The sequence below is a fragment of the Psittacula echo genome, assembly GCF_963264785.1.
Source record: "Psittacula echo genome assembly, chromosome: 7".
Taxonomy (NCBI): domain Eukaryota; kingdom Metazoa; phylum Chordata; class Aves; order Psittaciformes; family Psittacidae; genus Psittacula; species Psittacula echo.
In genome coordinates, this window is record NC_137740.1 from 63,186,191 (window position 1) to 63,201,652 (window position 15,462).

The window sequence follows — 15,462 nt, forward strand, 5'->3', positions numbered from 1 at the left end:
CACAGGCAGGGACCCCTTCCACCGGAGCAGGTTGCTCCAAGCCCCTGTGTCCAACCTGGCCTTGAACACTGCCAGGGATGGGGCAGCCACAGCTTCTCTGGGCGCCCTGTGCCAGCGCCTCAGCACCCTCACAGGGAAGAGCTTCTGCCTTAGATCTAACCTGAACTGCCCCTTTTTCGGTTTGAAGTCCTTCTCTGGCATCCTTGTAGGCTTCCCTATCAATGAGATTCACCCCTACCACTGGAGTTACTGGGCCAAACTGTGCCTTGATGCAAGCCAACAGAGCTTGTCTGACTCTGCTGAAATTACTATTCAGAAGGCACAGGCTGCATTTGACCCTTTTCCAGGAGCATCGTCTCCAAATGGAGATGCAATAGATAGCTCCTCTGTAATTTCATGTATTTGCAGGCAGTTTGACCCCTTCTTAAGTGTTCATCCCTGCCCTGGGTTTCCGTGTGGTCTGACTGACCAAATGTCTAGCCTGCTACTCTTTTTCCAGGTATTTTCAGTTAACTGTAAATGCTTTTAACACCGTGGTTAAAAATAAAGAATTGTGTAAACTTCGTTGAATTTTATATTGCCCTGAAATGTAAATGTGGAGGGAATGAGGGGAAAAAAAATATCTCCTCTGAGATATACTGGTTTTTTAGACTTGCAGTATGGTAAAATGAGATTGAATTGGTTTCATGCACTAGAGTGGTGCTATCCTGCCATTGGGGGGAAGATTTAAATCTCATGGTACTTTGTTTGATGTTTTTGACAATGAAGAGTAGTATCCAGAAAACGTTGTTCCTCAAAAGTACTTTATGAGCTCTTTCACCCTTATTGCTCTGTTCTTTGCCCAGTGAGGAGATTTTCTGATCAGTGAAAAACTCTGGCATTTTAAGGCATTTCTTCATTTTGCATTAGAGGAATGTGGTGATAATCCCAATTTGCTGGATAATTAGCCCTTGAGGAATGTGATGTGAGAGCTAGTTGGGAAGCCTGGCAGGAGAAGGTCTGGGGACCCTGGCACACTGGCTGCAGCCGTCTGGGACCGCAGCGCTTGCGCAGCTGGGAAGGGAGGCTTTGGGCTCTCCAAAACCAAGGTAGCCGGTTTCTGCAATGGTCTCTAGAGTGTATCCCCGATTGCTTCAGTTGCTGATGGAAAGGCCTCCTGCTGAAAGGATTCCAAATGGTCTGTTCCCTTCCACCCAGCAGAGACAGCAGCACAGGCCCCACTTACAGGAGCGACTCCGACAGTGGGTCAGCTCCAGCCAAAGCAGCAGAGCTGCAGGAGTCACTGCCCACCATTCATTTAAGCAATGCTTTGTCATCCCATCCAGAAAACCAAGGCAGGGAGGTGTTTAAAGCGTATCAGGATCCTCTCTCTGCTAGGATTCTCTATGCAGCCAACAGCCATGCCGTGCAACTGGTGCTGGTGAAAGAGTAGACAAACCCTAAAATGCTGCTTTTTCAAAGGTTGAGATCTGCAGAGTGACGCAGTCCTATGCTACTAATTTAATTGCCATGGTAGGATCTGAAAAGGGAGGAACTTGCATTTCTCGTGTCATCTTTTTCATACTGAAACTCTAAACTCAAATAGCTAGCATGGCTGTGGTTCTGCGGGTAATGGGCTTGCTCTTTTCTAATCAAATGTATGTACCTCAAGCTTCAGCAACTGATTCAGCTTTAGCAGCTGAATGCTGAGACACGAAGGGTTCATTTCAGTTGGCTTGCTTGAGAAAGCACTGGGAAGAAAAGCAGTTTCACTGACTTACTGGGTTGTGTGGTGCATGTTGCTATGATATGCCACCCAAATCCCCAAGGCACTGTCCCTGTCTTCTTCCAGGGAAGCACCTGTAGAAACCCCTGTGGTAACATTTACTGCTCTGTCAGGCTCTTCCGCTTTCCAGCTATTTTTGACTGCTGCAGGAACTGGCCACAGAAGATTCCTGCACCCAATTGTGTTGAAATCATCTTGCATATCTACCGTTAAGCCCTCCTCTTTCTTGCCAGGTGACATGTACTGTGTTGAGAGAGTTGTGCTTGGAAGGTGAAATGCAGTTTCTCTGTGCTGGTAATCCCTTTTTCCTAGCCTTTAGGCTGTGAGCACAGGTCTGCAGAGCAGTGCAGGAATGGGGAGAGGCTGCTTAGCTGCAAGAGCAGTCGCACCATCAAGGGCAAGGGTTATCTCAAGCTGTTCCAGCAATTCTGAGCTTGTCTTGCTGTGTGTTTTTAATGTATTCCCTGGGGCAGCATCATAAAGGCATGTCACAAGAGTTTGTTTATGCTACCTCACAGGGAGGCTTTCTTCTTTGCTTGTAAGTGCTCCGAGGAAATGGCACGGCCTTTCCCTGCGGAAATCTCAGTCCGCAGCATGCACAGCAATGTGCTGCATGGCCAACAGCCCCACTGGAGCTGCAAATGGGGAGGGCAAGGAGTCATTTTAGCTGGATTAGCTTTACAGGTAGCATATGTTTGTGAGAATACCACCACCGAAAATGGACTTTGCCTTTTATTTCAGATAAAACATGAATACATGAAAGATTGTATTCATTTAATAAAATAAATAGAACTTTCTTTGCATAATGATTACTTCTTGTGACTTGCAAAAAGGCGTCAGTCTTTTAAAAACCCTTCTCTGTTAGTATTGCTGCCTTACATGAGGGTTTATTTTTCATGTTAGGTATTAGGTGTGCATATTTACCTCTTCAGTCAGATGAGGCTTTTCGCCTCTGGGTGCTTGACCGATGTCACAGACATTACTGTCCTGTCCATATCTGAGCTTGTTCGGTAACTCCAGTGCATGTCTGTCACTGCACAGGGTTGAAATTAAGGAAGTAGGTAACATTTTTAAAGTATTTTACACTATATCTCTCTTTAGGCAGTCTTTGAAACAGGTGAGGCACAATTGAAGAGAGCTATAAGCCCAGCTCTGAAAGGGACAGGCTTTTAAAGAAATGCTTCCCGTTCTTTTTCATATATCTACATCTTTTGGATGTGTCAAGATGACATTTTTTCTCCACGCACAAAGAAGTGTTTTTAAAATGAAAGCTGAGATGCGAGTGCGATGATTAGATTGAAGGGAATTGGATGTTAGAAAGATACTGAGTGTCACAGAGCTCACAAGAGAATCAAGACAATTGGCAGCACCAAAGAAAGAAGATTATGAAAAGCTGATGTGGTATTGGATCCAGGTTCACAGGATTTTGGAATAGTAGTGTGCTATGTAAATCAAACAATCCCGTGGTCACATAAAGTTGGAATGCCAAAGAGGAAAAGCAGTCTGTGGCCCTACTCAGTCTTGTAACCAGTTTTATCAGGCAGACTCCTGGTTTTGGTTTTCCTAACACCTTGTGTGCATGCAGTGGGGTCTACACGCACAGGATTCACAAGGAAAATCTTTGTTCTTTTTCTAACCTAGAAGCGCAACAAGAAACCTTGTCAGACCCTGTTCTTGTGAGAATACCTTTGCTTGGAAAAGAAGGTGTGGAAGAGCATCCAAACATCTATAAATGCATTTAAACTTCAAATTTTCACATTCCTGCTCATTAATGAGTCCTGTTCAAAATATCAGGTCCCTTCTTCATTTTTTTTCTTCAGTAGGAAGTAAATTATTAACATGAGAGTCCTCTCTGTATTTCTCACCATTGGTTAACATTCAACTGGCAGAAACTTAATCTTTTATATTCTGAGATCTGGCTGAGACTGTCATTTCTAAGGTAGTGTATGAGGGAAAAGGAAAGAATGGTATGATATGGATAGAATAACTCATCTATATTGCTATGTATGTGCTTCTAACACAGCAACCCCAACAAACTGCCTTATTCAGTATAAAATTCCACTATCCCCCCGGCTGTTCCCCTAGCCGTAAGACCAAAAATAATAAATGCAGCAACTGCTTTCCTGGAATTTCCTATTTAAAATATTGTGGTATATTCAGATATTTAAATACAACTTTTTTGCCTGCAAAGTATTTTGTGTTTTGAATGAACTGCAGCGATGCCTCCAGGATTCTTGTAGAACTGTGATACCTCTCTAGATACAGTGTGTATGAGCTATATCCTTGTAGAGCTTTTTGGCCCCAACCAGTCACTCCCTTATCACTGCCTTTTTATTTCTTAGTTTATTGTGCAAACTATTAACTGTCCAAGAGAACAGATGTTTTGAATGAGTCACTCGTGAAAATAAGGCATCCTCCTTGTGATATAAGGTTTGATTTTAACTGCTGAGCCAAGTTGCTGCTGGTCTGTTATCTATGTAAATTTTACAGGGTTCGGCCAATTGCTGAAGAGTTGCTTCATAGAAGGACTATTTATGACTGTTGATGGGGAGGGGTTAATCCCCTGAAACAGCTTTTTATAGGCATTTATAGCGTTAATCTAATTGATTTTTTTCTTACAGCGTTTGAAAAGGGGTGGGGGAGTGGCTTGAAGTTCTTTTTCTGGTTTTTATGTACATTCTTAAGAGCTGTGTCATACTACTGTCTGTAAATGATTGACATTAAACTGACCTTTAGAAAGGAACCAAGAATTCCCTCGGAAAACAAATCATGTTCAGTGAGTAAGATATAATCATCTGAACAGCATTTAAAGCAAAAATCGACCAAATGGCATCAGTAAAAGCAGATATTAGATCTCAACTGTAGATGTGAAAGCTTGTGCTGTTTTTCCTGGTTTGTCTTTTATCTGTAAAGCAGAAAGAGCAGATTCATTCCTTCAGCCTAAGATCTTGCAGAAGCAACAGTAAAATGAAAGACTGTGGAGAGTAGAAGTGGCAGAAACTGGAGAGAGGGGTTCAAGGAAGTATTCTCAGATGGTGTTCACTTACTTCTGGTATTTTCCATTGTAGGTTTTTTCTAGATCTTTTTCCATTACTGAATACACCAAAACAGTCATTGCTTAAGAATTAAACTAATCCAGTAAAAGTTATGCACTTGGCTGCTTTCCTTCGGACTAAGGTGAACATTCAGATGAAGTCAGTAAGAAAACTGGAGTTGTTGAAGGTGGGAAAAGAGATACTGGCTTAGTTATTGAGATCTCCCAATCCTGAAAAGATACCATGTATATGTCCTTCAGTTAAGCTTTTAAAGCAAGTTAAAATTCTTTGGTTTTCTCTCTAGGAACAAGAATAACCCACCACCTCACCCAGTCCTGTCTTCCATATCAGTTCTTTTTTGCTATCACCTAGGAACTGCTGTAAAAGGCTCATTTCTTGTCACAATACTGAGAATACCAAGGATTCTTCTCTTGTACCTTTATAATATCCTAAAACAAAAGGTAGGTGTATATAAACCAGCTTTATTTAGTGTTTATATATAAAGTTTTCTATGAAGGATAAAGGGAAAAATTGGCAGAATGCTCTATTTGAAACTTTTTGCATTGTGAATTTTACAAAAGCAAAGGTAAGGAAGAACTTTGTTGCTGCATCTAAAACATCTACTAGAAAATATTTAATCTGCCTTGTAATAGGAGTTTATAGAAAGAATGTATGAAATAAGAACTATTCCAGAGATGTGTGTAAGATCCAAACCGCATCTTTTAAGGTATATAAAAAATAGAGCTGGGCTGGTTTGGTTGTGCTTGACTTCTTTCTGTCTTTCATGCATCTCCGCATCTCTTACCTGCTACTGGAAACATACCACTGCAGTTAGTTCTGGCACTTTGGCAAGGAGAAAGAGCTGTCATGACTGCACAGCTGTGATTTTAAAGGAAGATTTAGGCAGCCCCCTGTGGCAGGGGGTCGGAATTGGATGAGCTTTAAGGTCCTTTCCAACACAAACCAGTCTGGGATTCTATTGCATACAAGCCTTATGCCCATTCTTTTTGTCCATTAAGGTACCAGTCATTTCAGAACTGTGAAGGTTTTTTGGTAAACAAAAAAGTTGAAGACTGTCAGTGTATACTCCCTGATCACTGTAAAGTGATGTAAGGGTTACTGAATTGCCTGCCTGCTTTGCTCTCCAAACAGCTGTTAGCTCACAAAGCTGCTTGTAGCACTTACTTTCTTTTCTCAGAGATTAATCTCCCATGCACAGGAAGAAAGAAGACATGCTCAGTTCATCAGTCATTAATACTAAAGGGTGTGAATTAAAAGCAGTTCCTGTAACTCAGAAGGAAATAGCTTGTGCCCAAATGAATGCTTTATTACAAGAGTCAGTCACCTGTAAGGCAAGTTTTCCTAAAATGGCAATTTTGAATCTAATTCTGTGTCCAGTAACCAAACATTTCATTTTATTGCAGGAGAGTGTATGTGCAAAGTGCCTGTTCAAGTGCTGTTTCTGCTGCTTTTGGTGTCAGGAAAGTTGCTTAAGATACTTTAACCAGGTATGTTCTCATGTCTCTGTCACTCAACCATCTGTATACCTACAAGCTGTGTGTGTATGCTAGCTATAGTTAGCATGACTAAAGCAACATCCAGTGTGTACAAGCCAAAGTTTTCTGCTGGCCAACTGAACTAAACCTAAACTAAACTAGACTTCAAGCGTGGATGGAATTTGTTGCAAAGAAACAGGGAATTGACAAACATGCAAGGTGCAAGATTTCAGGAAACTGGTTATCACAGCTTGAGATAACCCTTTTAGAGGGCCACTTGCTACTTCTGTAGGGAAGAAGACAATATTTTGTTGAGCTTTGCCTGACAGACTACTGAAATACAGAGATTTCCAGGTGGAAGGAAGCAGTGAAGAAGTAAGAACTCTGTCTAGAGATATGTCATTAAACTAGATACAGTATTTTCCACCTGAAAGTACTGAGTGAAGAAACTTGAACTCCTGGCTGATTTCCATTATCAGTTTATCTGGGAATATGGTCCATAATGAAAAAGACAGATGAATATCGTGTTCTCTTTTTTTGAATGACATCTTTGTTTGGTTAGCAGTTTTGTTTCAAAAGAGGGTTTATTTGAAATGGATGATTTCTGAGGTTTTTAGATACTTAACTCCTACTTTTTCCTGATCCTTTTTATCCACATGTTTTCCAGCTCTGTGTACCACACTGTACATAGTTAATTTTTCTCTTTGTCAGTCTCCCTTCGTTATCTCTGGTGAATGTGGTATTCTTAATGTGAAACGGAATCAGATGTTTATGCTGATTCCTGACTCTGATTGTCATGTTCTTTGTTCTCATTGCTGAGGGTAGTAGTGAAGTAAACAAGACAATGCTGATAAAGGGTCTGATTTCTCCTCTAAAGGAGGTGCATAAATTAAGTTTAATCTTGGACCGCACTGAAGAGAAAGCTATTCACTTAGTTCAGCCTAGATTAAATACTTGTGCAGTGAAATTTCTGGTTCTAGATGATGAATTTTCCAGGCTTAGCTTTTTTTAGGTAGATCTTATGGTCACTGACTCGATGAGGAATCTCAGAGTTCCTTTTGATTCCAGGCTTTCCATTTGTAGTCACCCTTTCCCCTTAGCTTCCTGCCTTTCAGAGAGATATCCAGCATCCTAGTGTTTACTCTTTTCAGCTGTTGTATGCTACGTGTTTGTTAAAAGAAGAATTAATGAGTATCATGTTCTTCCTTTTGTTTCAGAAGGCTGTATTGTAGCTCTCATTCCCTTTAAAGATTTCCTAATCTGTTGTAGGCAAATTTCTGCTTTTATGTGAGTCCTGGGTGTTAACCTAATGATCATAGTACTGTGTTTGCTGTTAGATAACTGTTTGTTTGGACACCTTTTTGGCGAGGATGATGGTGTTCCATGTGCTCCAAATCCAGGGAAGTTTGGGTGAGGGTTAGAGGAGAACTAAAATAAGAACACACTGCAAGATTTTAATAGCAGTTTTATCTGTCTGAAGGGATAACGCTGGTCTCAGATTATTGCATTTCACGGAGAAATGAATGTATCTGATGTACTGAAGTACTGATCTCGTAACAGCTCTCACTGAGATCAGTGAGAACTGCTGGCTACAGCCTTGAAATGTCACATGGCTTTTGACCATGGGCTTGAGAGTAGGGCCTGGAAGGGGTTAAGAAATTGCTGGTACCAATGTTTCTACCATTTTGAAAGTATTTTTTAGTTCAGATTTTGCTTCTTGTGTGAGTTGAAATGACTCAAATGTGGAACAGCTGTTAGAAAAGTTGGTCCAAAACTTACTGTCTGTGTTAACATTCCTTACTGTATTTTTACCTTTTATTCTATTACTTTCACTATAATAATAAGCATAAAATTACCTAAAACTCTTAATCCCCCCCAAAAAAACCCAAACAAGCAAAAGCCTTCCCCCCTTCCCCATCACTAATGTACTGCTTTCTTCAACCTGTTGGTATATTGCTTAGATGATTGAAATTCTTTCTGCTCCTTCATTCACAAGTTTAATCAGGATTAAACAGAGCCCCTTGTTTTCCCTCTGGGAGGCTGGAGGAAGTAACACTGCTGATGGAGTGCAAGCTTCTTTCTTCCCAAGTGCTCTGTTATGTTTTCAAAGAGTACTTCTCAGGCTTTACGGAGGGAAAGGTGCCGTCTTTCAGATGGGATTTAACACCGACTTTGGTAGTTGCATGCATCCTTGAAGCGACTCGTTCTCTGCAGGCTCAGCTCAGTTTTGCTCAGCGATCTGGAATTTAATAGGAACAGGGCCAAAAAGGTACCTTGTCCTCTTCTCATTGTGACAAAGTGCTGTGTTAGACGCTGACAGTTGCCATATTTCCAGTGGTGGTTGTTGGAGGAGGGGTAATGTAAACCCAGTGTCCTGTGCACATTGCAGTGCGGATAATTACATTCTGTCTTCCTAAATTTCTCTTGGATTTGCAACTGGATCCTGTGCTAAACTGTGGTGTAGTGTTGCTATGTGCTGTTAAACAGTTCACTCCTAAAGCTGTTCCATTTCAGTCATGGGCAAAGTGATTCATGGGTGTGTATAATCCATTAGTAACAATTGTAAAGCACTCTGGGTTCTATCTGGATGAGAAGTGCTTTGTGAATATGAAGCCGTTATCCTTACTTGACAGTTCTGTTTGCCAACACTTGTCAGAATTACCACAGGTTTTTCATCTTCTGGCTCTGATGGGTTCAGTATGTTCCAGATAAACAGAGCCTATCATCTCCAGTAAAACCTGGGAGATAGAAATTTCTCTTCCATAGAAAGACTATACTGTGTTTTTAATGTGGTTTGGGAGCTATAAGGTCTGTCTCCCGCTTTCTTAAATCGTAGTGGTTGTCTTAACTTCTGATGCATCAAAGCGCCCGCTGCTTTTTCCCCGTTACAACCTTGTTGCAGTGACTTTTCCTTTAAACAGTCTATCTATTTCAGGATAGCTTTGCTTTCCTGCGTCTGCTCTGGGTTCGTGTGCAGCCAGTTGGCAGTAACCCACCCTGAAGTGCAGCACATGGGTTTCTGAAGGAGTTGCTGAGCAGTTTGTGGTTTCTCTGTGGTTACTTGCAGTGTAGCCTCCCATGCCCTGTGGTGGGCATTACTGCAGTCAGCAGTGTGTTATAATCTGCATTTGCCAGCGCTGAGACCCTGACACTGAAAGCAAGCAACTGTCTAGTGTAAAAAACCAGAAGCAAGTCTATCTAATGGTCATATATCCCTGGCAATTGGCTGGCTCTTAAACTTTGGATGGAAGCCTATCAGGAGGTTGCAGTTAAATGCCTTGCAGAGAAGTGACCTAGATAAAACCACAATCTATGCATGCTAATGAAAGTACAGTTCTCTGCACTGCCAAACACATTTGTGCCTCACCCCATCAAGTACTCCTTTTTCCTCCCAAAAGCAATATTGCATTTTAATGTTACTGGCAAAATTGCTTCTAGATGTTAAGCTAAATTTTCAATCATCTTGAAAATCCAGTTGGCAAAAATGTTTACTCTTTAGTGAAATAATATTTGAAATACACTTGGTTTTCTTTTAGTGGCTTTATCCATGCAATAACAGGAAATAAATTTCCTTAGGTCTTTCCACTTGCTCTGTGGGCTGAATCCTGTAGGGGATAGAGATGAACACGGCTGACTAATTCTTGCTTTGGTACCTTTCTCTCCTCCTCTATCCCATTTTAAAAGAGAGAGAGAAAGAAAATAACATGCAGTGGAGCAGATGACCAACAATTCAGTGCATTTGAGCAGAGCAATTTGTGAACAACTCTCTGGAAATTTTCAGTTTGATTGTATTTCAGAGATCTCAGACGAGAACACTGTCACACTAACTGCAGAAGCCAATGTAAGCAGCTCCAGTAGCGATGTAATCGTGATGCAATGGGCACTTCAAGTAGTATCCTTATGGTCCAAGCCCTGTGGTTGAAATGGAGCCCAGGTGTAGCAGTGTGATGCTGCAGGAAAGGAACACCCAAGTGCCCTCTGAGGAGAAAGTTATGTTGGTCCTGCCCGCTGGATGATAGCCGTGGAGGGAGTAGATGACACGCAGATTAGGAAGCAAAGAAAGGTGAAGGACCACAGTGCAAATATAAGCTAGAATGGAAGTAAAGGAAATCTGTGCTGCTTTGATTGCTTGCGAAAATTTGGGAGGCTGTTGAAGGGGTTTCTTACAGATGGTAATTAGCCTAAGAATCAAAAATAGCTGTTTCTGTCTTAGCTGTGTGCTTGTTGGTTGAAGTGGGGGAGGAGAGTATTCTGCATGTGTATGGCAACCACAGGACAATAGCCACTATTTAACAGGGCTGCAGAAAGGGCAGGTTCAGTCTTGGAAGGTATGAGATGAAATACTTGCACCAGAAAGAGGGAGATAAATGCCCTTGTACAAGTTGCTCAGGCTCATCTCACAAGGGGACTGGAATATCCTGGTGTGTCCTGCTTTAACAGATGAAGGGTAAGAGTGAGTTACCATCTATGAGTATATCAAGAAGAGAAACAGAAGGGAGGGGGAAGAGCCAAGACAAGGTCAGCGTTAGCAGGAGCAAACTGTTCATGAGTAAATGTCGTCTGGAAGTTGGAATCCTGGGGATCCTAGGGATCAGACGGACAACTGTCTGGAATAACTCCAAACATAAGGGTTGGGAGAGGGAAAACCCCAAGCAGTTTAAAGAGGGAGCTTTGCACTTAAGACCTTGTATATAATGTGCTAACCTGAAATAGCCAGGGGCTGGAGTGGCTGAGAGTCCCTTCCAGTCTTGCACGTCCTGATCTCTTCAGTGAGGCCTCACAGGCCCATGTTGCTCTGATTTCCCACCAAGCTGCAGCTTTCTCACCGGGTCGCTAGCTGCTGTACAGCAGCCACAGAAACATCACTGCCTTTTGCTGCCACTGGGTTTTGTTTCCCGAGGGGATTCCACTGGCAGCTGGGGCACTTGCAAGGCAAGACACTACTGGCTGGAGCTGACCAGGGCAGCCCCCAAGAGAGTGGGCAGCAACAAGATCAAGTCAGTCTGAAAACACCAACAGATAGGAAAAGCTGAAGTGGGGTGTGAGACCTTTCTTCCCCAAACCCATTGTATTAAAGCAAGTCCTAGAGTGGAGGGCTGAATTCAGTCATTACACAGAGTAGCAATTACTCTCAGCAATTGGGGAACTCATGGCCTGGATCGAACCCGCAGTGCCTTTCTCATGAAACCAGCAGGTCAGTTTTTCCGAGACCCTTGACATTCTGTGTTGTGAGGCACAGAAGGGTGTATTCTTTAAATAGAGGTTTTTTGCATACTGTGGTATTTGGAAATATGTAAACATTCACATTCCTTATTTATTCATCCTGACACTGAGAAACTTGTGTCTAGTTCCCAGGCTCCCAGCCAGAGGAGGCTTGTGTTCTTCACAAAGGTGGTAATACAGTACCAGCCTGCTGGTGCGAGGGTAAAGACCGATCCTGGCCCACTGTCTCCCATGCTTTCTGATCAGTGGTGTGCTATCAGTGCCATTATTACTTGCTTGTCACTGTAGCAGAGACTACCATTGTGAAACATCAATTCATTAAGCATAATAGCCAGGCTGAACCTCCATCCAGCTCAGTATCCCATCTCCCACAGTTGCTGTGAGTGAACACTCTGGTAGGACAAGAGTTATTTCCCTATGTGTCTGTTTCCAGCCTAGGGACCACTTGATCTGAGTATGTTTTCTGTGTGTTTACTAACTCGGTGGATTCCTTTCCCAGTCCCACTTGAGCTCGTGTGTACTTCTACCAACTAAAGCATCCTTTGTCCAGCAGTTCACAGCTTACAGACTTACAGTGAGGAGAAGTACCATCTGTTTTCATGTTTGGCTCTTACTGCTTCCTGCCGCTGCCTAGTCTTTGTGCTGGAAGAAGCAGTGAGCCATCTAACCCTCCCTACCCTCTCTGCATTTCTCATGATTTTGTAGCCTTCCTCCTCCATGCTCCTTCAGTCATCTCTTTTCCAGACAGAAGAGCCTGGTGTACTCAGTTGTTCCCCAGACAGAAGACATTCCATACCTGTTGGATCATTCCTGCTGCCTTTCTCTCAAACATTTTCAAGTTCACTGAATCTTTTGCGCATGGGAAAAGGGAAGATGTTCTGTAGAAAACCACATCTAAATAACCTGTTTCTAAATAATAGCACGTTCTTAACCGACCACTATCTTAGCCTTTGCAACTGTCTTTATTTTGAAAGAGATCAGGTTGTTGCACATACCCTGCCACTGCAAAACTAGTGGGATATCTAAGCTTCTTAGTCCAAAACACAGAATGATTTGCAAATATCGGTAATAGCTCAGTGTGTTAGGTGTGCTTCGGTGGGTAAGGGTAAGAAATCATTTGAGCTCATTTCTGCGCAAGTTTCATTTGCTTCAATGTCAGAGATGTATTTTGTTAGTGAGAATGTGTAGATTTCAGCGTGGCGGGATGGGACCAGGGTATGGGGTCTGCATGGGAACTGGGAGAAAAGTGGATGGAGAGGCAGTCTAGGCCAAACAAGAAACCCTCCAACCTCAGGAAGGTATATTTTGCTCAGAAGTAGAGATCACTTGGTTAAGCCTTCACCTTGTAACATTCTTGCTTCACCTATGTCAGTGACTTGTTTTCTAGTGTTCAGCAGTTCATTCCTCTCTGTCTGTTATTTCTATAACATTGGATTATTACCTGGCTGCTTTCTTGTGTAGATGTTATGACTAGCTGTTACTTCCAGGATTTGTTGAAGTTGTAATTGTTATAAATGCCATTTTTTTTACCAACTGGTTTGTAATACACCAAACCCCTGTGCACGTAGTACTCAGTCTCCAGTATTACTTTCAGTCTTCCCCAGATAACTATTCTAGTTAATAAATATTAGCAATTCTTTTCATTGCACATTCTTCGGATACCAAAGTGACTAATTCAAGAGTGCAAACAAATGGGTACTTATTTTAAGTTTGGAAACAATGTTTGAACAAGTGCACGTGCACTTTCAGCATTCTTTTTCATTTTAAAAACAGGACTATTTATAGTGAATATAGAATCTCTGTTTCATTTATTGGCCAGACTTACAGTGACCGCACCTGATCAGGATCTGCTCTGTGCATTGAATTCTTAAGGGACAGAAACAAACTTAGATAACCCTTTTCCACCTTGTGTCTCAGCTCTGGGTCTGTTAACGGAATGATGACACAGACTTAACTCCCAGCATGTTATAAAGGTGGGTCTATTCATGTTTCCCCGGGAAAAGGAGCAGTGTCAGGATAAATGGGAGTTAGCACAGAAAGCATTTTTTCCTATTTAGGAATGAAGTGAGCTTGCTTGTTTGAACAGATTTTTATGCAGATACTCGATGTGTTTCTGTAGAGTTCAGTGGAGTCTTTGATTCTTCTTAGAGTAGGCAATAAATCCATGTTTTTTACTGACACTTCTATCTATGGATGTAGTTACTACTGTGTAAGTACAATATATACAGGATATCGCTCTTCTACTCTTTTTTTGCTAACTATGAGAGAAAGAAAAAACCCCTTTGTCATATGTAAAATAATATCCACAATAAAGAGACAAAGGATCTTTGACCGCATTTAATGTCTTTCTTCCTCTGTGTTATTTCAAGTTAATACAGCTTTGCCGCACTACAGCGTGTTCCAGAAATTGCTGTGGGATAAAACTGGCCTCTGCAGAAATAGATTTTCTCTGCTTATTTTAACTTGTAAGTAGGAAAAGCAGGAAGTGTTTTGCAGTGGGCCGTATAATTGACTTTCAGCAAACCCGTTCTAGGTATTTTTTCACTTTCAGGTGAAGCAAAAGTTATCTAAGCACCAAATACACGTTTGGGTGTGTAAATTCCTTCCGAACAGTAATCCCTTGCACACCATGGTTCTTACTGACTGTACTAATCTGGATTTGAGGCATAATGCACCTTCTTATATTTCAAGAGAACCTGCTCGTGAGACTTGCTGGTGGAGGTCAGCACACATTTTAGGTGTCTTGAATGCTGTTTTTCTCAGCTGATATTTTGGACACAGTTTCAGTCTTGTTGAGGAGTTCCATAAATGGGATGGATGTTTTCAGGTTATGCACAACAACTGCTAAAATAATCCAGTCCATTGAGGTAAATATTCTGCCCTCCCCACCTGTCTGGGCAAGTTTCCGCAAGGAGCAATCATGTCAAATTCTCTAGTACCTCAATAAACTGATGTGTGTGGGACATAGCACTCCCTGGTCTGGTCCAGGATCCTTTAGCTGTTCTTTTCCAGTCATTTTCCCAATGAGTTTGTTTTATGGCTATAGGCATAAGCTTGAATTTAAGTAGCATATGAATAGCTTGAAAGAGGCACATAGAAAAGCTTTTAAATCATTAATTTTTCAATGACTGTGCAACTACATAACTTGATTGTTCCACCTCCATAGTTTGCCAGCAGTCTTGGTGATAGATTCATAGAAAACAAGGCAAGTTTGGGCAGTGTGACTCCAGGTAAGTAAGTGTTTTGTGGTACTTGTGTTCATTAACAAAAATTAGGGTAGAGAACTTTGTATTATGCAGAATACTTTTACATTCATAAAGTCTGTATTTCCAAATAGAGTTTAAGGCTTTGCATTTTGCTGAAGTACAATCTAGTTTCTAAGAGTCTTTCCTTTCTCGCTGCCTCTTCTCTCGTTTCAGCATGCATACACAACTACAGCTATAAATGGGACCAGTTTTTGTACATCAGCAAAGGATGCTGTCTTTGTTTTGGCAAAGAATTCTGCTAAGCTTGCATCCATTAGCTGTTTCGGAGATTTTATCCTATTTCTAGGAAAGGTAAGAGTAACAAAAGTACTGTTCTGTAAGAAGGAAGTGAAAAATCAGGGGTTTGAGTCTCTCTTCTTATACCTAAAGTAAATAAGGCTTATCTTTGTTAAACTCAGTGTTGTTCGTGCTGTAAAATGAGTTCAGGAGAGAAGATAACGTTTAAGGAATTTAATCTTTTTCATAGTCTTTACAGAGTGATTTAGTTGTATCAGTACCCTTGGTGCCACTCCTACAGTTCTCATTAAAATGAGTCTTTGGTAATTACATAGTAAAAGATTGCCTCTGCCCTGTGGAATTGACATGAGGAATTGAACGCGAAGTGTGACAAGTGCAGGATGCCAGAAACTGCAGAGCTATTTCCCAGATGAGATGTGCTGTCAAAACACTGGATTGGG

General features: G+C 41.6%; 1 protein-coding gene across 1 annotated transcript in view; it reads left to right on the top strand.

The window, feature by feature from the left end:
- Positions 1–15,462, top strand: part of SLC44A3 (solute carrier family 44 member 3) — a gene marked incomplete at both ends in the record, with an annotated part of 34,339 nt that overhangs the window by 15,517 nt on the left and 3,360 nt on the right. The window contains 3 exons of the mRNA XM_080624057.1: positions 5,105–5,261; positions 6,225–6,308; positions 14,939–15,076. Coding sequence (XP_080480183.1) covers positions 5,105–5,261; positions 6,225–6,308; positions 14,939–15,076 — 379 coding nt within the window. The remainder of the gene's footprint in view (positions 1–5,104; positions 5,262–6,224; positions 6,309–14,938; positions 15,077–15,462) is intronic.